General features: G+C 55.1%; 1 protein-coding gene across 6 annotated transcripts in view; it reads left to right on the top strand.

Annotated features, from left to right (window-relative positions):
• The window catches only part of TOM1L2 (target of myb1 like 2 membrane trafficking protein), a 158450-nt gene extending 138206 nt beyond the window's left edge, over window positions 1-20244 (top strand). For 3 of the 6 annotated variants that reach the window (XM_055135043.1, XM_055135039.1, XM_055135041.1), the window contains 6 exons: window positions 3097-3217; window positions 4288-4363; window positions 6670-6735; window positions 12881-12940; window positions 15867-15903; window positions 16881-20244. In XM_055135043.1, coding sequence (XP_054991018.1) covers window positions 3097-3217; window positions 4288-4363; window positions 6670-6735; window positions 12881-12940; window positions 15867-15903; window positions 16881-17029 — 509 coding nt within the window. In that variant the 3' untranslated portion in view covers window positions 17030-20244. The remainder of the gene's footprint in view (window positions 1-3096; window positions 3218-4287; window positions 4364-6669; window positions 6736-12880; window positions 12941-15866; window positions 15904-16880) is intronic. The other 3 variants (XM_055135040.1, XM_004612823.2, XM_055135042.1) reach the window with 3 other exon arrangements.
• The last annotated feature ends 495 nt before the right edge of the window (window positions 20245-20739 follow it).

The following is a 20739-nucleotide window of genomic DNA, read 5'->3' as shown; positions in this document are numbered from 1 at the left end:
TTGGTTCTGGTGCTCATGCACAAACTTTACTAGTGGGACAGGAGCAGCTCGAGCAGGTCTCTGCTCGTCCCGATTCCCAAGTTCTTCAATGTCTTTTTTTTTTTTTCAGTGAATCACCGTGAGGTACAGTTACAGACTTACAGACTTCCGTGCTTACAGTTCAGTCATGCAATGGTCAAGTAACCATCCCTCCACCAGTGCCCGTTTTCCACCACCAATGATCCCAGCATCCCTCCCACCATCCCCATCCCATTACCCCTCCCCCCACCCCGCCTCTGTGGCAGGGCATTCCCTTTTGCTCTCTCTCTCCTTTTGGATGTTGTGGTTTGCAATAGAGGTATTTAGTGGCCATCATGTTCTGTCTATAGTCTGCTTTCAGGGTGCGTCTCCCATCCCGAGTGGATCCTCCTAGCACCATTTATTTTACTTGGTGATCCCTTCTCTAACTGAACTGCCTTTTCCCTCAGTATGTGAGGCCAGCTTCTAAGCTGTGGAGTAATCCTCCCAGTACTTATCTGTAATAATCTTGGGTGTTAGTCTCCCATTCCATTACTTTATATTTCACAAATGAGTGCAATTTTTCTGTGTCTGTCCCTCTCTTTCTGACTCATTTCGCTTAACATGATACTTTCCATGCTGATTCATCTATATGCAAATTTTATGACTTCTTCATCTTTTATAACAGCTGCATAGTATTCCATTGTGTAGATGTACCAGAGTTTCTTTAGCCCGTCATCTGTTCTTGGGCACTTGAGTTTTTTCCAGATTCTGGCTATTGTAAACAGTGCTTCAATGAACATACAGGTGCAGATGTCATTTCTACTATACTTTTTTGCCTCTCCGGGATATATTCCCAGAAGTGGTATTGCTGGGTCAAATGGGAGCTCAATTTCTAATTTTTTGAGACACGTCAATACTGTTTTGTTTTGTTTTGGTTTTTTGCTTTTTGGGTCACACCTGGCGATGCACAGGGGTTACTCCTGGCTCTGCACTCAGGAATTACTCCTGGCGGTGCTCAGGGGACCATATGGGATGCTGGGAATCGAACCCGAGTTGGCAGTGTGCAAGGCAAACGCCCTACCTGCTGTGCTATTGCTCCAGCCCCAGCTGTTTGCTTTTTAAAGGAAGGTAACTGCTGTGTTCATCTGGAATATTTCCTTTTCGGTATCAACTCGGCCAAGCACAACCTATAGATTTCAGCTGGTTAGAATGATTAGAATGCAGGTCTGTAAGGAGGCTGAAATCACACCAGGACTTGATTTGTGATGTCTGCCAGGGTTTGAAACAAAGTGGTGGTTAACATATTTGCTTTCCTTGAACCTATGTCAACCTGAAGTGTTTCTTTATCTGAAACCTGAACCAAGAACCTCACCACTTTCCCATTTGTTGTCCAAAAGAGAAGCCGGAAGTAGAGTACAAGAGGCACTTACCTGGTGCTCCCTCCACCAAGCCCAGTCTGATCCTTGCACCACATATGGTCCCCTGAGCACTGCTAGGAGTGATCATTGGGCACAGAGCCAGAATTGGCCCAAAATAAAACAAACACAAACAGGTGTGCGTGAGTGCACAAGTTCATAACAAAATCATCGGGCTAAAGTCACTAACAAGGCACCTCAAATTTATTTTCTGCTTTCTATTTTTTTTTTTTTTTTTTTTTTTGCTTTTTGGATCACACCCGGCGATGCACAGGGGTTACTCCTGGCTCTGCACTCAGGAATTACCCCTGGCGGTGCTCAGGGGACCATATGGGATGCTGGGAATCGAACCCAGGTTGGCCGTGTGCAAGGCAAACGCCTTACCTGCTGTGCTATTGCTTCAGCCCCACTGTTTTCTGTTTTTATTCTTAATATCTATTTTGTAGCTTCATTTCAGTTCTGTTGTATTGATCTTTTACTTAGTGGCTGTAGTTGCTACAATTCTAGTTTTTTATTATCTCGGACATCTGTAGTTACTGTTTCTCTTTCAGAACAGATTTCTCTGCCTTCTATCCATGTGGCACATGGCTATCAGATTTAATACCTAAAATCCAAATTGAATTCTGCTATGTCCCATCTTTTTAAAGCTCTAGTGTTTTCTCTGTCCACTCCTTGACCTGGCCTTGGAGCTGCTAACCAGTCTTCTCCAGCAGCTTTCCCAGCCTCCGTCCCTCTCTCTGTGTCTCTCACTGTCTCTCCCTTCCTCCCTCTCTCTGTCTCTCTGTCTCTATCTCTCTCCCTCTCTCTTATCTCTTTTCCTCCCTCTCTTTCTCTCTATCTTTGTCTGTCTCTCTTCTTCTCTCTCTTCCTCCCTCCCTCTCTCTCTGTATCTCTCTCTGTATCTCTCTCTCTCCCTGTCTGTCTCTCTGTCTCTCTCTTTTTCTCTCCCCTCCACTCCCCTCTCCTTTCTTTTCTCTCTCTTTTTCTCTCACATACTTTAGCCTTCCAGTCCCATGCCCTTGTGGGGTTTTTTTATTTGTTTTTGGGCCACACCTGGCAGTGCTCAGAACTTACTCCTGGCACTGTGCTCAGAGATCATTCCTTGCAGGGTCAGGGGACCATATGAGATGCCAGGGATCAAAGGCTGGCCCCGTGCCCTGGTCCTGCCTCTCCTGCCCTCTTCTCCCGCAAGTGCCCACAGGAAACTGGTGCTCATGCCAGTGTGTGTCTTCCCTAATACCTTGAGCTCAAGCACCCACCTGCTTGATGCACTCCTTGGGGCCAGATTCAATGTCTTCTGCCCAGGATCTAGCTCTGAACGTGGGGGGCAGGGGGTGCCCACCAAACTTTTGTCAGATGAATATGTGATGGGGTCCTTAGATCCTATGGAGCTCATGAAATTGGAGCATGCTGGGAGTTGGCCTCTCACAGCTAGGAGTCCCCTTTAGCCCTGAGGACTCTCGGGCCCACCGTGAGCGGCTTGGGAGGCAGGAATGCTTCTCTCCCCCATGGGTCCATCTTTTGGAGGGCCAGTAGTGCTCAAAAGAATCCCTCTGTCTCCCACCTCCCCAGCTCCTCCCAAAGAACGAGCCCGGCCTCTGTGGCACCCTAATTTGGGGCCCTCCATTAAGTCCCCGGTCCCTGTTCAAGCCACCTCCTTCCCTTTGCTTTGTTACCACAGACCTGGGCACCGACAGTGTCAGTGGCACCCTCAGTTCACTCCAGCAGTGCAACAATCCCCGTGATGGCTTTGACATGTTCGCCCAGACGAGAGGGAACTCTTTGGCCGAGCAACGAAAGACGTATGTGGGGACCCTGGCCACGACTCAAGGAAGATATGGGGCAGGGGCGGGGGGCAGAAATTGATCCTCAATGGGTGACAGGCCAGCACAGAGACCAGGTCCAGGACGACCAAGAGCTCTAACACAATGAGGACCTGCCAGTGGACGCAAGTGTTGGCCAAGCGCCCTCTCACCCCCCACCCCGCACCTCCTCGGGGCTGACCAGAGTTGGGTTTCTCCTGCTCATCACCAGAGACTGTGCCCTGCCCCTATTCTGCAGCTGCAGCAGTCGCCCTGCCTAGGGAGGACCTGGGGGAATTGGGGGGGCCAGTGGACACTGGAACGACGCGAGACTCTCCTGACAGCAGCCTGGCCAGGATGAGCCATGAGAACTGAGGGAGTTCATTCCCAGGTAGAAACCCCCCGCAGCCAAGGCAGGCTCCAGACCACGTCCTGAGCATGCTCAGCCTAACTCCCTGTCTAGGGAGTACTCGCCTCTCCCTTTCCCAGGGGCCGGCCTCTCTGTGGCCCCCACTTTCTGAGTCCCTCGTTCGGACTCAGTGGGTTGACCCAAAACCCAAGGCCCCAGCATGCTTGGCTGGCAAAGCTGCTTGTTCTGAAGTCAGCTCAGCATAAGATGTTGGGGCCCAGAGAAGGCAGCTCCCAGAAACTGTGACAGAGCCTCCCCCAGACCCGGAGACCGTCTCTCTTCTCAGGTGCCTCCCTGGCTGCTGCTTTCAAAATTAAAATGATGATTTCTTTGTCTTGATTTTGCCTCCCGCCGCTGACTGTTTAGGGCACTTTTGACCTTATATCTCTGAGCATTAAGTGAGTCCCAGTATCATTATTCAAGAGAGGGCCATTGAGGAACCGCTGTGTCCCAGAGCCCAGGGGAAATGGGCGTCTGAGCCAGTGCTGGACCCCAGGGCTCCCAGCGCCTGCACTGGCAGCATTAGTCTCCGCCTAAGCACCAGGCCCCAAGAAATGTCTTTCCAAGTATGCTGAGGTGCCTGGAGAGAAGGTGAGGACAGGCCCCCCACCTCTCATGAACACTGGAGGAGCTGACTGTGCCCATGCTGCTGTGTCTCCAGGGTGACCTACGAGGACCCCCAGGCTGTCGCAGGACTGGTGTCTGCGCTTGACAGTAGGAAACAGAGCTCCGAAGCGGTAGGTCTTGAAGCCTGTTTTTCTGCCTGGATTCTCTCCCGGGAAAGGGAAACAGTTTGGTGAAGCCGATGGGATTGCTAAGCAGAAGCTGCGTGAAGCAGTATTACCTCACTGAGTCGCTGGATAGGGATACCCCCTGTCAGCCTTCCCATGCCCAGGGCGCCTGACTCCCGTCCTCCTCCTCTTCCTTCCCAGCGGCCCTGAGATCAGGGCAGTTTGCTGAAATGTTGCAATGCACATGAGACCACATAGAGATTCTAGGGCCGAAGCAGGAGGACTGTAGGGAGGGCACTTGCCTTGCCTGCGGCAGGCGCAGGTTCAATCCCCGGTATCCCCTATAGTCCCCTAAGCCCACCAAGAGTGATTCCCTGAGTGTAGAGCCAGGAGTAACCTCTGAGCACTGCCGTATGCGGCCCCAAAACAAACTAAAAAAGTAACTCTATAAGGAAAAGGCTAGTCCAAGCCCTTCTACTGATCACTTGTGGCTCACCTAGTGAAGCAGTTCTGCCCCCTTTATCAGGGTTTGACTGGGGGAGGAGCAGCTGGGAGGCTGGGCGGGGGGGGGGGGGGGGGGGGAGGTGGGGAGTTCTCCCCTTCCCCACCAAGCTGCGTGGGAGCAGCACAGAAGCAGAGAAGTGTGTTGAAGGAGAGGGTAACGCGGAGTGGAGACCCCCTAACCCAGCCATGGTTTCCAGGAGACATGAGATCACCAAAGAGGGAAGGATTGGTGTCAGACTCCTCCTGGGGACACCAGTCCTCCTGTCCGCTAGGACACATATGCAGTGTGAAGGAAGGCGTGTCTGTGGGCGGGCAGAGGGGTGCACTTACAGCAGCCTCAGCACCCCAGAACTCCTTTGAGGTCCCCACGCTGAGCTGGAAGGAGCAGTGCTCATCTGTCACTAAACCAGGAGGTCGGCTTAGCCACGTGCTGATTCTCAGCCGCCAGCGGCTGTCCAGCTGGCAAGGGCCGAGAGCCCGCAAGGGTTGGGCAAGACTGCCGACTTGCCGGGACCGTGCTCCCTGCATGGGCCACCAGGGGGCACAGCAGAGCCAGTCTCGCTGCCTCAGCTCCCTAGCACCCTGCAGCTCCCAGGAGGCAGGGCAGTGGCCCCCTCACCCCAGACTGGGACTGGGTCTCCCCAGATGGATGCAGCGGCTCTGTCCTGCCCTTCACGTAGGATGCCTTTCCACCAAGCAGGTATAGGTGGGGAGGAGAGGATGTGAGGGGAAGCTGCAGGGGTGAGGCACAGCTGCAGCCAGGCCAACTCTGCCTCCAGGGCCTGCCCCTCTCCATGCTGGGCTTGTCCTCTGCACCTCAACCCTTATCACTGTGCCCAGGCCCAGGAGATGTGGCTGGCCTCCTGCCCTTTAGCCTTTGGATGCATGGCCTGGCCCAGCTTCCTGCATTCAAAGGTCTTGATGACATCCACATGTTCCCACTTGGTGGTAAACAGATTGCTCTTTGGGTGTACTGCCTGGCAGGGCAGTGGGATAGAGAATAAGGGGTCCTGTTGTGTGTGTGTGTCTCTGTGTGTATGTATGAACATCTGTGTCTTTGCAGGTATGTGGGGTGTGTTCATGTGTGGTTGTGTCAGCGTATCTGAGCTTGTGTGTGTCTGTGTGTCTGTGTGTGTTGGTCTATATGTAGTCTGTGTACACACACACCCTTAATCACATGGCCCTTCCGGCCATTACTTCAGGTTACATTGTTCTATATTCTGAATAATACTGACCTGGAGCCAAAACTGGGCCAGGGGAGAAAATAAGAGAACAATAAAGAGGGAGGGGCGCTGGGCTAGCCTCACCTCCTCAGGAATCAGTCCCTTCAGAATTCACAAAAGGGCAACAGACTGGAATTTGGTGGTTCATTAAAACTTTAGAGAAACAGCAGGAAGGTAACTGAGGAGAAAAAGAAGCTGGGTTGGGAAGGGAAAAGGACAGGTAGTTTTGTGAAAAACTGGTTCTTTGGAAAGCTGACCACAAAGAAGCTGACCTGGCTGCCTCGTCCTCACCGAAAGTTTCTAAATATCAGGGAGCCGATGGCAGAGCACATACTCTCCTGTCAGAATCCTTGTCACTAAACTTCTTTTCTCTTTTGCAGGCAGGTAAGGGGGACTGTGCCGGAGGGGTTCGGGGCCGTGGGGGCTGGGCGGGGGCCACTGTGGGCAACGGACACGTCTTCCTTGCCCGGCAAGCAAGCAGCTCTCAGCTGTGGCTTTTCTGCTTCCACGATATGTACTGTTGCCGTCTTTATCATGGGGCTCGCTGTGACTTTTCTTTCTGGGGCTTTTCTGTCCTCGGCCCAGAAGAGAGGTAAAGGAGGGGACTGTGACCTGGAGCCCATAGACAGCTGGCTCATGACCCAAGGAATGGTGAGAGGTCACCAGCTGAGCCAAGTCCCCTGTCCACCCCAGTGCTTTCCTGTCACCTGCTGCGCCTTGTGAGTCAGACAGTACAAGGCATTCTCTCTCCTCTGACCAGGGCCAAATTTCCCTCTTGTTTTTGTATGTCTGTAAGCCACAGACTTCCCGCCTGAGAAACCCCTTTTCTGACTTCTTGCTGAGGTCCATGGCCCTGGACCTTTCTCACACAAACGCCTCTGGGACATTTGCAGAGTGAGGGAGCCCCTCCCTCCTTTTACTGTCTCTGGAGCTCCGGGCAGTATTCGCTTTTCCAGGACGAGCACAAGGAACTGTGGCTGTGGCTTAGGAAGGCGGGGCCACCTCGAGAAGGGTGCACTAGAGTATCTGGCCGCAGGAGCAGCCACCTCAGCCCAGGGCCTGTGAGTGTGGCAGCCTTGAGCTCCTGGGGGCAGAGGAGGTCCTTTACCCGTGACCTCGTTCACCCTCCAGAAGGGTGCGAAGCTTCTTAAACACACAGTGTGGTAGTGACAGAACGAAGGGAAGCCAAAGGACTTGAACATCACTGCGGCCAGGTCGCTGCCCTACTCCCTTCAGGGAGCCCTGGATCTGGCACTGAAAGAAAGGAGTGACCTCTAGTGAGACCCCAGCCCTCCCGGGTATGTTCGGTGGGGGAGCAGGAAAGGCAATCAGAGCCAAGGCGGAGCTCAGGAGCAGTGACGCCTGACTCCTCTCTGCTGCCGTGCCAGGCTGTGCTGAGGGCAGACCCCAGCGGGCAGCCCAGGAGGTTGCCTCCTGAGCAAGGCGTGACCAGCTCCTGGGATCCTGGGGCCATCAGAAGGGGCAAGGGGTAAACTCTCTGCCACTTGTCGGGGAGCTGGTGACCTTTGCCCCCCGCTAAGGTGGGGCTGGCCTCTTGCTCCCTGCCATGCAGCAGGAGCCCTGTTTCTGATTCCACACAGACCCCTGTGAGGGGCACAGGCTGCCTGGGCCTGCGGCTGCTGTGGGAAAAGCGGGGGCTGGTGGTGTTCGAGCCAGAATGCCAGAGACCAGGTTCGCTCCATCTCCGAACTGGGAGAGTCCTGCCAAGTGTCCTTGTGCCTATTAGTCCTGAAAAAAAGGATACAGCCCATGCAAACCAACCTTCCATGTGGCCAGGGCAGTGGGTGGTGGCACTGGCCTCTGCCCCTCCAGCTGCCCATGCCCACTTCCCCGTGCCCGAGAGCTCCAGTCTCTGACTTCCAAAGAGAAGCCTGACTAACTGCTAACCTGGTGTCTCACCTGCCTCACCACCGTGTTTTGCCTTTTAAACAGTGTCTATTAACTGCTTTGCCTGATTTTCCAAAGCATAGAACCCCACTCTCCCCACCTCCAAGGACAGATTCTTCACTTGGAAACTTTTTGAACTCTTGAGGGCCTTTGGACTCTCCTCAGGATGGGGGACAGACTTGCAGAAGGTCTGCTGCTTCTCTGGAGACAGCGTACTGAGTGACAGAGCCCTTACCGGCACTGGGGATACAGTGGGGAGCTGTCTCGGGGGATGGGGCTGTGGCAGATGGACCTTGGCTCTCCCGGGACTCTCAGTACTGGCATGCCAGACAGCAGAGCTAACAGGACCAGGTTTATTACCAGCTGAAGAGAAGGATGCCTGGAGGCTGTGCTGACCTATCCCCTTACCCCCCGCCCCCCCTCCCCCCGCCAAAGCCTATTGCCTTTCCTGGCTGCTGGTCAGAGAGGGGTGTCTTCCATATGCCAGCAAGCTACGAAAATACCAGTGGGAGCTCAGAAGTCACCACAAGACATCTGGAGAGATGACACAGCAGGGAAGGTCTTCACCTGGCACACAGCTGGGTTGGGTTCGAACCCCAAGCACCACATACGGTCTTTGAGCTAAGGCCAGCCAGAAGTGATTCTTGAGCACAGAGCCAGCAGTAAGCCCTGAGCATTGCCAGGTATGCCCACACCCAAAAAAGAAGTTACAGAAAGACAGAAGTATGCAGGTCAGGAGTCAGCTGCTTCCCAATGCCAGGCTCTGGGCACGGAAGAGGTGAATCTGAGGAGTGTGCTGCCTCTCCCTGAGCCTGTGACCCCACTGCTCCCCAGGCCCCTGCCTCTGTCTGCAGCCACAGCAGCTGAATTCCCCTCTGCTCACAGCAAACTTGGCCACAAAGATGCCCCTTTCCCTTGGGATCTGAAGGCGGGGCGGGCTGGGCTAGCCTCAGGTACACCGTCCAGCTTTTAGGCTAAGTGGATTAGTTGTAGGTTCTGCTCTTGGTTGGAGGCACTCAGTACCTTTATTCTTTACTCTTTCCATCTCCTCCTCTCTTTCTCTCACCTCCTCCAACTCGCACTCCTCTTCAGTCCCCTGGGACCACCCTTCAGCTTGCTTCACTGCCCCAGAAGAGGCTAGACTCTGCATCTCAGCCTCACAGGGGTCAGCTGAGCCAGCCCTGTTTTGACAGCTGAGAACCCTTCCACCTCCCAGGGGCTGTTGTGTGCCCCAGGCCTCGTGGGTCCAACTTTGCCTTCTTCAGGCAAACCCTTTTTTTATCAGCTGATAGCGGCGCTTCCTCTTAAGCTTCTCCTTATAGAGTAGTGCACGTGCTTAGTCAGTGTCTGATTGCCCCTCATAATTCCAAGGAACTTCACCCCGGTATAATACTCCAGACATAGACTTCCCAGGGGAGGAGGCTGCTGTAGATAAGGCATGTGTCCAGACCCAACACCTATCTGATGTCGCATAAACTCCATTAATAGCCCGCACCCCAGGGGCTCACTGAAACCAGCACTGTGCCTGCCACCCCATCAGGAGCCTGTTGCAGTCACCTCTGACCTCCCTGCACTTCTGGACTAGAAAATAGAAACCAACCTTGGAGTCAAGGATGGGGACTCTTAAAAAAAAAAAAAAAAAAAAAAAAGGATGGGGACTCCTGCCAGGTAGAAGCTAAAACAACCTGCTCATTCCCTTATTTCACAGAGGAAACAAAACAAAAAGTGAGTGAGGAAACAGGAAACAGAGGCCAGCAATTGCTTGGCCCAGGCACCTGCCTTGCTCTTCCCAGAGCTCAGACCTCCTGGGCGGTAGGGCTTGGCAGTGTCTGGGTGAAACAGCAGATCCAGAAAGATGGACTTGTCCCGGGTCCTGCCCCCGTGGGGGCTGGGCCCTCCTGCCAGTCCTGGTCCAGCCCCCTTCCCCCTTGGCAGCTCTCTGAGCCCACCCATCCGCACACTACTTACAGAAAATGTCTCCAAGGAGGAAAACTGTTCCTGTGATCCAGCTCCTGGGTGGTTTGGTTGGTCTGTTGGAAGAGGAAGGAGTCTCTCAGTTGTTGGTGTTGATTTTCTGAACATGCTGGCTTTCAGGGCAGTCCTCCAAGGGTGAAGGACAGTCCTTTTTTTTTTTTTTTTTTTAAATAGTAACAAAAATTTAGAAGCCATACCTGAAAGTTTAAGGCGCCTTACCCCGTAATTGCTTTTTTCAAACTTTTGGCACCTGCTGAGGGCATTGTTCATGTGATCACGGACTAAGGCTGGGTATGTCTAAGCAACCCAGCATGGCCCTCAGCAGCTACTGCTGTCTATCGCTGGGAACAGTTTCTCGTTGGAACTGTGGCTGACTTTCTAAGCTTTGCTCTGGGAACTGAGCATGACATGCATCCTCTCAGGCCAGGCGTTCTGACTTCAGAATATCCAGGTAATGAAAATTGGCATCTCCTGTCTTGGGAAGTATCGAGGCAGCCATCCTGCCAGGGAGTGTGAAATGAGCAGCTTGCCCCGCACGTACCCTGCTGCTTTCTTTGTGCCTTCCCCATCACATTGCCCCAGAACCCGACCATCCTGCTTCTGGGTCCTGTCTGAAGAAAAGGAAATCATTTTTAATATTTCCCCAAAACAACGAAGGTAGAGGCTGGCCTGAAGCTAACCCTCCATCATCTATGCTTCTGTGTGACTTTAGGGAGAGTTGAACTCCTTGTAGATCTTCATTTGAACTTTTGTTTTGGTTTGGTTTTATGGTTTGGGGGCCACACCTGGCTGTTCTCGGGCTTATCTTGATTCTGCCCTCAGGAATCACTGAGCACAGTGCCCAACTAGAGCCAGGGTCTAACCTGCTGTCCTATCTCTTGGACCCATTTTAACACTCTTCCATCCCCAGAAAGTCAAAAAATTTAAATAGCACACATGAGGCTGGAGAGTTAGTACAAGGGTTAAGGCACTTGACCTTGCATGCAGCCAATCCTGGTTTGATCCCAATATGGCATATGATGCCCTGAGCATCACCAAGGGTGACTCCTGAGTACAGAACCAGGAGTCAGCCCTAAACACAGCCACATGTGGCCCAAAATCAAGAAATAAAATGAGTGTGCGCGCACAAACACACACACACACACACACACACACACGACAGAAGCTTCCCATGTAGATTTCCTAGATTCTAAATGAGTATGACTGGCAGATCCAGAGCCTGGAGAGAAACTCCACTCTGCATTTCCCCTGAGCCTGGACACTGCCTCCAGCTGACAGGGAGTGAGCCAGTTTTGGGAGACTCTAGACACCAGCTCAACTCATAGGTGGGCTGGGTCCTTCCTCCTGCACCCAAGCCCTAGAGCAGCACGTTCCTGCCTGCAGGAGGGGGTAGGAAGTCTCTGCTCTTTCCTGTCTTCCTTTTCCATGTTGAGGTAATTCTAGTCTTCAGATTTGGCAGACACTAAGGTTCACTACTTATTTTAACTTTCTTCTCATCCTAGATTGTGACACTGGAGTGAACCCAACCACATATAAATTCAGGGCCGGCAGTTTTTCTAGAAATAGTGAACTTGTGAGTGCGTCCCTGAAAGGGACTTCCCAAAGCCAGTCAGGGGAGGAGGCACATCAGCTGGGGTCTCAGGAACCAGCGGTTCCTTAATGTATGGGGTTAAAGGTTAAAGGTGGTCTTTACTCCTGTCTGAGACCTAAAGCTGAATGCCTTATTCAGAATTTCTGCCCCACAAGTTTGGGCTCCGCGGGGGCCAGCCCATTCCCAACTATTCCTCAACTCTCAGCTGAATTTCTTTTCTTTGTTGAAGCCCAGCCCAGGCCCTAAGAGCTGGGAAGACAGGAAGTGATAGCCTTCAAGAGCTGCTTTGGGATTTTTTTCCCTGAAGGGACACAGAGATGACTAAAGCCCAGTAGTCTCTTTTGTCATCAAAGCCTTCTTTTCTTGTCCTATTCCTGTTGGTGATGAAAAGTGCCTGGATCCTGTTGGGCCCAGCCACACCCAGGCCCTCCTCTCCCTGAGGACGGTCCATTTTGACATGTGTGCCCTGAGCAAACTGAGCCTGGCTCTCCCAGGCTGGCTCTGCTTCCCGCCTGAGCGCTTGAGGGGAAACGGGGGCCCACTACCAGCTCCCCGAGTCACCTCAGGGGGCTGGTCTCCACCATCAGCAGGTCACAGTATTTTCAAGGTTTGGGAAAAATAAATAAATAAAAGTCTTCCTGCTTATTTTAACTGTCTTCTTACCCTGGATTGTGAAGTCACGGGTGAAGCCAGCTCTCGAGGCGTGCAGGCGACTTTTCTAGAAATAGCCCTGCTCTTCGGACTGGCAGGAGCGAGGCGTTGAGAGGCACCTGCAGGAGCAACACGTCCCTCAGATTAGAAGGTTTTGCTTGGCAGTGCTGGGCTGTGAGAGAGACCCCACGCCCGAACACCAACAGATGTAGTCAAAAAGTTCTCCATGTTGGGGCTGGAGCGATAGCACAGCGGGTAGGGCGTTTGCCTTGCACGCGGCTGACCCGGGTTCAATTCCCAGCATCCCATATGGTTCCCCGAGCACCGCCAGGAGTAATTCCTGAGTGCATAAGCCAGGAGTAACCCCTGTGCATCACCGGGTGTGACCCAAAAAGAAAAAAAAAAGTTCTCCATGTCAAGAATTCGTGCTGTGCCCGTCTCCCTGCACCCCTGCCCGTCGCCTCCCCTGCTCAGCCTCCATCTCCCGCTGCCGTTGCTCCCATGGCTGCCTTGTGTGCCCGCACCTGCTGTGCCAATCATGGTTTTTTGTTTGTTTTTACTTTGTACGTTTTTGTTTCATTTGGGGGTTGCTTTTGACAATTTCTTTTGTTCCGGTGTTCTGTCTCCCCTTGCCTGGCTGTGTGGGGTGCCTGCCGCTTGCCGCCTCCATAGATCCCCGTTGCTCAGCCCTCTGTCATGGACGACATTGAGGTGTGGCTCAGGACGGACCTGGTGAGACTCGACTTTTATCTAGTGTGTGTGTGTGTGTGTGTGTGTGGCCGGGCAGAGGGGGGTGGGGGGAAGCCAGTGGCTCTTCAGAGGACATGCCTCTGGTGGCACCTGCAGGCCCAGGCCAGAGTGGGCGCTGAAGGAGAGACAGGAGGGTCTGGCCCAGTTCCTGAAAGCCAGCTCCACACCCCGCACGCCCTCCGACACAGCCAAGTGTGGAGCTCGCCGCAGTGGAGGCAGCCTGGGCCCCGCTGGCTCAGCCCTCAGCAGCTTCCGAGGCCTCAGAGGCCGAGTCTGAGTCGGCCCAATCAGGCTCCTAAAGCATGCGCTTGTTTCTGTTTTAGGGCGTGTGAGCCAGGTTTTTGTTGGGGGCTTGTTTTGGAGGGAGGGAGTTGCAAGGTTTGGGATGTTTTTTTGTTTCGAGTGATTTTTTGTTGTTGTTATCATTTCTTTTTTTAAATTTAATTATGAAATGTATATGGTGGGTCTAGTTTTTTTCTTCTTTCTAAAATCATTATCATTCCCCCTTCCCTGGTATCTTGTGGTATCTTTGATTTAAAAGAATCTGGGAGTGGAACCGGAGCATGAAAAAAATAGTCTAGTGGGTAAGGCGCTCACCTTGCACGCAGCCACCTGGGTTCTACCCGTGGTACCCCTTATAGTCCCAGAGCCCACAGGAGTCATCTCTGAGCTCAGAGCCAGGAATAAGCCCTAAGCACTGCCTGGTGTGGTCCCAAAACTAAAATAAATCAATAAAATAAACCTAGGATTTGCCTCGCATTTGCGAGACCCTGGATTCAATCCATAGCACCATAAAAATAAAAACAAAAGAACGTCAGGGCTGGGGCAGAGACCACTCAAAGGACTGGCGCTCATGCTGTGCATGTGGTGAGCCCAGTTCTGTCCCCAGTACCACTCGGTCCCCTGAGCACTGTCAGGACCAAGCCCACAACACCAAGCTGGGAGTGACCTGGGAACCAGCAGCCTAGATGGGCCCACCCCTTCCTGACATCCACCCCCACACACACAGAAAAAGAAAATGAGAAAGAACCACAGGTGGGGGAGATGACTCAAAGGGGCCCCAGTGTCACCCGGCCTGGCCCTGCTGGCCCCGTCCCATCAGGCAGGAGTAGCCCCTGTCACAGGCCTGAGTTCCACATCATCAGACCCACACAGCAACCCAGAATTGCTGAGGGTGACTCTCAAGTGCCCACACACAGCCAGGGAGACCCCCTATGACATTTCCCTTTACCTTGGAGACAGAGACAGAACAGGATGTAGGGCCTCTTGCCTGGCTTGATCCCTGGGACCCATGTGGTCCCCGATCCCTGCCAGGCATGATCCTTGAGCACAGAGCCAGGCACTGCATAGGCGTGCTGCCCCCCAGTTTTTTTCCTTTAACTGATGACAACAAATAAAAGAACCCCAGAGACTATTGTTTCTCTTCTCAGGGAAAGGGCGGGAGAGTATGGTGCCACGCAGCTGGCCCTGGACAAGCAGAGCTGTGGGCTCCCACTCCCCCAAGGACTTGCTCTCTCTGCAGCCCCCAGCCTGTTCAGGTGGGCCAGGTACAGGCGAGGAAGAACTCCCCTCCCCCCGCATGATATCTTTCCCAAAGGAATACCTAGAAAACAAGAAGCTTCTTTCTTAGCTACAGGAGGGACCAAGGCTCACACTTCACACGGGGATCCTATGGTCCAGAAAGGGGGAGGCTGGTGGCTGGAGTGATAGCACAGTGGGGACGGTGTTTGCTTTGCATGTGGCCGACCTGGGTTCGATCCCCGGCATCCCATATGGTCCACCCATGCACTGCCAGGAGTTAATTTCTGAGTGCAGAGCCAGGAGTGACCCCTTAGCATCACTGAATATGACCCAAAAATAAATTAAATAAAACTTGGATTATTAAAAAAATGAAATTTTAAAATGGGATTAATATTTTTAGAAAAGAAAGGGGGAGTCTGGGGCTGGAGCAATAGTACAGAAAGAAGAGCATTTGCTTTACACGCATCCAACCCTGGTTCGAACCCTGGCACCCTATATGGTCACCCAAGCCCACCAGGAGCAGTTTCTGAGTGCAGAGCCAGGAGTAAGCCCTGAGCGTGGCTGTTTGGGGCTTCAAAACAGAAAGTGGGGAGACTTCCAGAGCAAGGGGACGCAAGTTGGTGGCAGAACCAGGAAGGAAGTCAGTCTCCTGACCTGGCCCAGCGTTTCTGCCTCCCCACCCAGGCCGCAGTGCAGCCCCACACCCCAAGCAGTCCCGGGAGCTGGAGTGAGCGCTGGGATCTCCAACAAGATGCAGTCTGGGGCTGGGGAGACAGCACAGCAGCCAGGGTACCTGCCCTATAGCCACCGGCTTTTGATCCCCAGCACCGCCTGGGTTCCCTGAGCACCATCAGGAGTGACTCCCAAGGCAGGAGTAAGCCCTGAGTATCCCCAGGTGTGACCCCACAACATGAAACAAGCCAGCCCAACAGCGCAATCTGACCGCCCCCACTCCGGGCCTCATCACGGGAGGAGGCCCCTGCCCTATGGTGCCAGCACAGCTGTGGAGCACACTTGGGCGGCATTGGGAGGGTGTCGCAGGGAGTCACCCTCCACGGCAAGCATGGACTGGCACCAGGCCCTGTGCCCCAGACTTCCCACCCTGCCCTTCCAGGCCTCCTGCCCGTTCACAGCTATTGGTCACCTGAGAGCCCGGGGCGGCCAGGCCGGCCTCAGAGCCCACCAGGCGCTTTTTCTTGGTTTTCCTGTCTGGCCCTTCCAGAGGATGGAAGCCACTTTTGTTTCTTTTTGTTTTCTTTTGAAAAAGTGTGTCAGAAAATATCATAGAACTGGGGGAGGAGAAGTGGGGAGCTTTGTGGGTCCTGGCAGGGTCCCTGGGGGCAGTGCTCCATGGGTGGGCTCTAATGCACTCTCTCTTCCCCCACAGAAGGGCGATGACCCGGAAGAAGGAGTCACCAGTGAAGGTATGACCTAGCCCCCTCCCTACTATTTTCTGCTTGCACCCCAAGTGTGGGGAGGCCCATTAGCTGGCACCCAACCATCAGAGCACCTCCTGGTGCCAGCCTGTGCCAGGACTTGGCTCTGCCCCACTGAGGCCTCCAGCTGACAAGGAAAGCGATAGAGCTGATAACAGTGGGTACAGACCACTGTGTTGGGCTAGCACGCCATTCAGCCAGCAGCTCCTCGCTCCAGATGCTCCGTCCAGCGGTGGGGAGGAGGCAGGCCTGCAGTGGGGTGTTCGGGCAGGGTCAGCCCACTTCCTACCACCTCTCCTTTGGGGTACCACTGAATGGTGGTGAAGTTCCTGTCCCAGACTTCCCACTTGCCGCCCCTCCACCTCACCTCACACCTCTTCCCGCTACCTCTGCTCAGTCCCCTCGCTGGTGGGGAAGCTGCCCGGATATTCCTGCTCTCTGCCCTGCCCTAGTGCTGAGCTAAAAATGGAGCAGATCCAGGGCCAGAGCAAAAATACAGGAGGTAAGGTATGCGCCTTGCGAACAACCAACCCGGGCTTGATCTTGGCACCTTCCACTGTCCCTCGAGCCGTACTGGGAGTGACCCCTGAGCACAGAGCCAGGAGTAAGCCCTGAGCATTGATGGGTGTGGCCCAGAACCCAAAATAAACAAAGACTGGAACAGCTCCAGGTAGGTCCAGGCAGGCAGCAATCAGTGCCCTGCACTGTGGTGTTTCCAGAACCTTCTCTGTAGGAGGGAAGGCAGCCTTGTCGTGGCCCAGGGCCTCCCAGAGCTGGGAGAAGGAGCAGCACACCCCAGGCTCCCCGACTCTGTTCGCTGCTCCCCACTGCTTCTCACCTCCCTCCTGGCGGGTGGTCCGGAGGAGAGTGGCACAGTGGGACAGGTGTCTGGGCGGCCTGCAGGGAGAGGTGGTCTGAGCCTGGCTGCCTCCCAACCCCGCCCTTGTTTTGGTTTTGTGTTGCAGAGTTTGATAAATTCCTGGAAGAAAGAGCCAAAGCTGCTGAAATGGCTCCCAACCTCCCCTCCCCGCCTGCGGAGGCCCCAGCCCCGGCCTCCACCCCTTCCAGCCGGAAGAAGCCCGAGCGCTCTGACGACGCCCTCTTCGCCCTGTGAGCTGTGCTGTGGTCCGGCTCCCCACACAGCAGGTCACCCCCACCTCACACCAGGCACTGGCCACTCCTCCCTCCCAGCCCCACAGGGTCCTGTGCTGCTGTGTCTCTTTGGAAATGCCACTATGTTTGCCCCCAGGCCTCCCACTAGTCAGGACCGGCTTCAGCCACTTTCCTCCCGGTGCAGGGGTGAGGTGCTGCAGCCAGAGGCCCGCCCTGCCCCACCCTCCTGCTCCACAGCCACCTCTGCCCACGTTGCTTTTGGGGAAGAGTGAGCGGTGGGGCCTGGCCTCAGGCAGGGCAGACCCAGGGGTCGTTTTCTTAGCAGACACCTGGACTGGCGTCTGGGCCCGGCCCCTTCCCGTGTCTCTGCCTCTGCCTGACTCCTGGCTCTGCTGGGGCTGGCCGACCCCCTGAGCCCCTCTGCTCCAGAAAGAGCTTGTCTGCAGCCGCAGCCCCGGGCTTCCTGCCCGGACTGCTGCTCCCTGACGCATGCTACCTATGGCACTTTAGAAGGCGCTGGGGGTGGCCACATGTAGGGTCTCTCATCTTCTTGATCTCTCCATCACTCAGCTGCTAGCCCAATCGCAGGCCCCAGCTGGCTCGGGCCCTTGTGGGGAGGGACAGTGCCCAGGGCAGCTGGTTGGCAGTGCTCCCGTGGCGGCCTGTGAGACAGGCTGCGGGGGACACTCTCGGGGCTGCTGGGGAAGCTCTGTGGGGTCTGTGCATGCTCTGCTTGGCGCTGTGACCTGACCTGGAGCAGCCTGGGGCCTCTCCAGGCCTGGCAGGGCCAGGTAGGTGACTAACAAAGAGAGGCCAGAGCCAGTGGAGGCCCAGTTCCTGATTGTGAGGGCCTGGAGCTGTGCAAGGGAGGTCTGGCCTCCCCACCCCAGACTCCCCCAGGCCACCATTCGCACCCTCTCTCCAAGCTAAGTCTGGGCCAAGCAGTTCAGGTCTGGGGCCTCCTGTCCCTGGCCAGGGACACTGCGTGCATGACTGCAGTTCCCGAGCCCCTCTTGCCTGGCCTCAGCCCCAGAAGCAGCAGCGGTCTCAGTGGGCCGCCTCAGACAGAACGCGCGTCCTCATGGTCCACGTCTGCATTCCCGTGGGCACTCCACGCGGCACCCTTGGCCAGGTCAGTCATGCCCAGGTCCCGCACTGATGCCCCAGTGCAGCAGCCCATGCGGCGGAGATGGGCCTGACTCGGGTCTGATGTGTGGAGCCAGGGAGAGCCACGCTGGCCAGCGGTTATGCCCACCCGAGCCTCGTGCCCATCTGGCACAGCAGGAGTGACTGCACGCCCATCTGTCAGACCAGCTGGGGGTGTCACACTTCAGATATCAGACGACACCTGGAGCTCCTCTTTGCAGGGGGCCAGCCCGATGGCTGCCCTGCCCTCTGGCAGCCTCTGTCCCACGACTGCTCCTCAGCCAGCCCAGCCTCTGGTTCCCCAGGACAGGCCCCCAGGTCAGCCTGATGCTCCCGAGGTGAGCTGGCTTGACGTGGCCACAGGGAGAGACCAGGCTGACTCAGTCGTCCCGAACCCCCAGGTGGTATGCCAGCCTGTACTCTAACAGGATTCTTGGAGGGCGTGGGCCTTTCCCAGCCGACCGGAGCAGCCAGGCCGCATCCTTGCCACATTGCAAAGGGGGAGTCCCTGCAAGAGCGGCAGCCTGGAGGGTCCGAGGGAGAGGAGGCTCCTGGGAGCAGCAGGTGACACAGAGGCCCAGCCAGAGCTGCCCGCATCCCAGTGTGCCAGGTGGGCCAGTGGACTCCAGAGGCTGGCGGGAAGCCACTGGCCCACACAGAGGAGAGTCACCTGCCTTCCCAGTCAGGGCTGCCCCGCAGGCTCTCCAGTACTTCCTGCCCAGACAGGAGTCCAGAGGCAGCCCCACCCCGGGCTGGGGGACCCTTGAGGCTTGTGCAGGAAGAAGCAGGTGCAGGCCAGGTGCCCTTGAGAAGGCTCTGTGCAGCCCTTCTGGGTGGCCTGTCCTGGGCCATGTGGCTTGTGGCTCCTGGTGGCCTCTGGGGAGCGCAGCCCATACTGCCTGGCTAGGAAACAGGCCCAACCCCCACCCGGCCCCCCAGGAGAGTGAGACCCTCTGAGCCACCCAACTCTCCACGAGTGTTAGACATCACAGATACAGTATGTACTTAATTACACTAAATTATTGCTGGGACTCCTTATAAGCACTAATTATACCTGATTAGAGGTTAAAATATTTATTTTGTCAAAATATTTTCTTGGGGATGTGTTTAACCTTTCCTGTGTTCATTGTATGTGGGATTACAAATGAGCCTCTCTCCTGCCACCCCTGTGGGCAGGGGCAGCAGGGACTGACGTTTTGCATGTTTGACCCAGGGAGATGGGGTGGGTGGTGGCCTGGGGCCAGCCTGCCCCACCCAGAGCCTGTTCATGGCACCCCCTGAGCACTGAGCAGGGAGCACCACGCCCCCCTCGGTGTGCTAGGATGAGGGGCCCAACAGAAAAACTTCCTTGCTGCCCCAGGGCTCAAGGAAGAAGTGACTTGTCTGTCTTCTGTCCTGTCTTCTGTGTCAGTCCCCCAGCATGAGCGACCATGCTGTCTCCTGGACCCTGTCTCAGTGTCTGTCCTTCCTTCCTCTCCCGGGACCCAGAGCAGAGGGGTGGGAGGCTGGCTGGGACAAAGCACCCCAGAACCAACTCCTGTGGGCACAGTCTCCCTGACCTCCCCTCTGTCCGTGCGCCCTTCCCTCCCCCGCCCTTCTGCCATCAGCGCCATAGCCAAGCTGTGTGCTCAGGAAATGCCCCCCTGTGGTACCAGCCTCTCCTAGTGCCCTTTCCTGTCCATGGGGGGTCCAAGCCGCCAAGCTGGGCTTCCCTGCAGCTGCCAGCCAGCCTGCCTGTGTCTGCGGTCACTCTGCTTCTCTCTGTAGGGCCTCCAGGTCCTCTGGAGAAAGGGGCATGTGGTATTTATTTCTGAAAGTTTGCACTTCATTCATAAGTGTTCTCAGGATTGTTGGGGGCTGCTGAGAAGAGAGTGTGTTGCGTTTGTTGTCTGGTTGTCCCAGTCTGGTGTCTGTCACTGTCATGCAGTTCTGTGGGCAGAGCCCGCGAGTTCTGAGCAGGGTCAGGACCCTTGGTCACTCCCACACACCGGCTCTCCATCCAGACATCAGCTTCCTAGCGTGGGTTCTTGCATGTAAAATACTCCATGATAAATAAACACGCGAACCAACCACTCCTGTGTGCTGTGTCGTGGCTGTCCCTGTCTGAAGAGCCTGCAGAGGGCAAAGTCCATGTGCTTAAAGCTGCTTGCAAAAGTGCATCCCTGGGAGTCCCGCCTCGCGGCCCCCAGGCCAGGAGAGTTCGGGCTGGGAGACACTTCCTGTGCTGTCCCTACCTGGCGCCATCCTCATTCACAGTCCTATGGGCACTGTTGGCTTCAGTCACTGAGCCTGTCCACCACCACCTGCCTCATTGCCCGAGCAGGGCTGTTTATGCTTTCTTAGATCGTCACCCCCTTTTTACCTGAGAAATTTTGCGGGGGTTGAATCACTCAGAACTTACTCCTGACTTTGCACTCAGTCTCAGGAATTACTCCTGGCAGTGCTCAGGGGACCATTGGTATGCTGGGGATTGAACCTGGGTCAGCCGTGTGCAAGGCAAACGCCCTACCCTCCATACTATTGCTTCGGTCTCATTGTCTGAGAAATATTTATGTGATTTCAGAA

This window comes from Sorex araneus, chromosome 4 (genome assembly GCF_027595985.1).
Source record: "Sorex araneus isolate mSorAra2 chromosome 4, mSorAra2.pri, whole genome shotgun sequence".
Classification (NCBI taxonomy): domain Eukaryota; kingdom Metazoa; phylum Chordata; class Mammalia; order Eulipotyphla; family Soricidae; genus Sorex; species Sorex araneus.
This window is presented reverse-complemented; position numbering and strand designations above follow the sequence as displayed.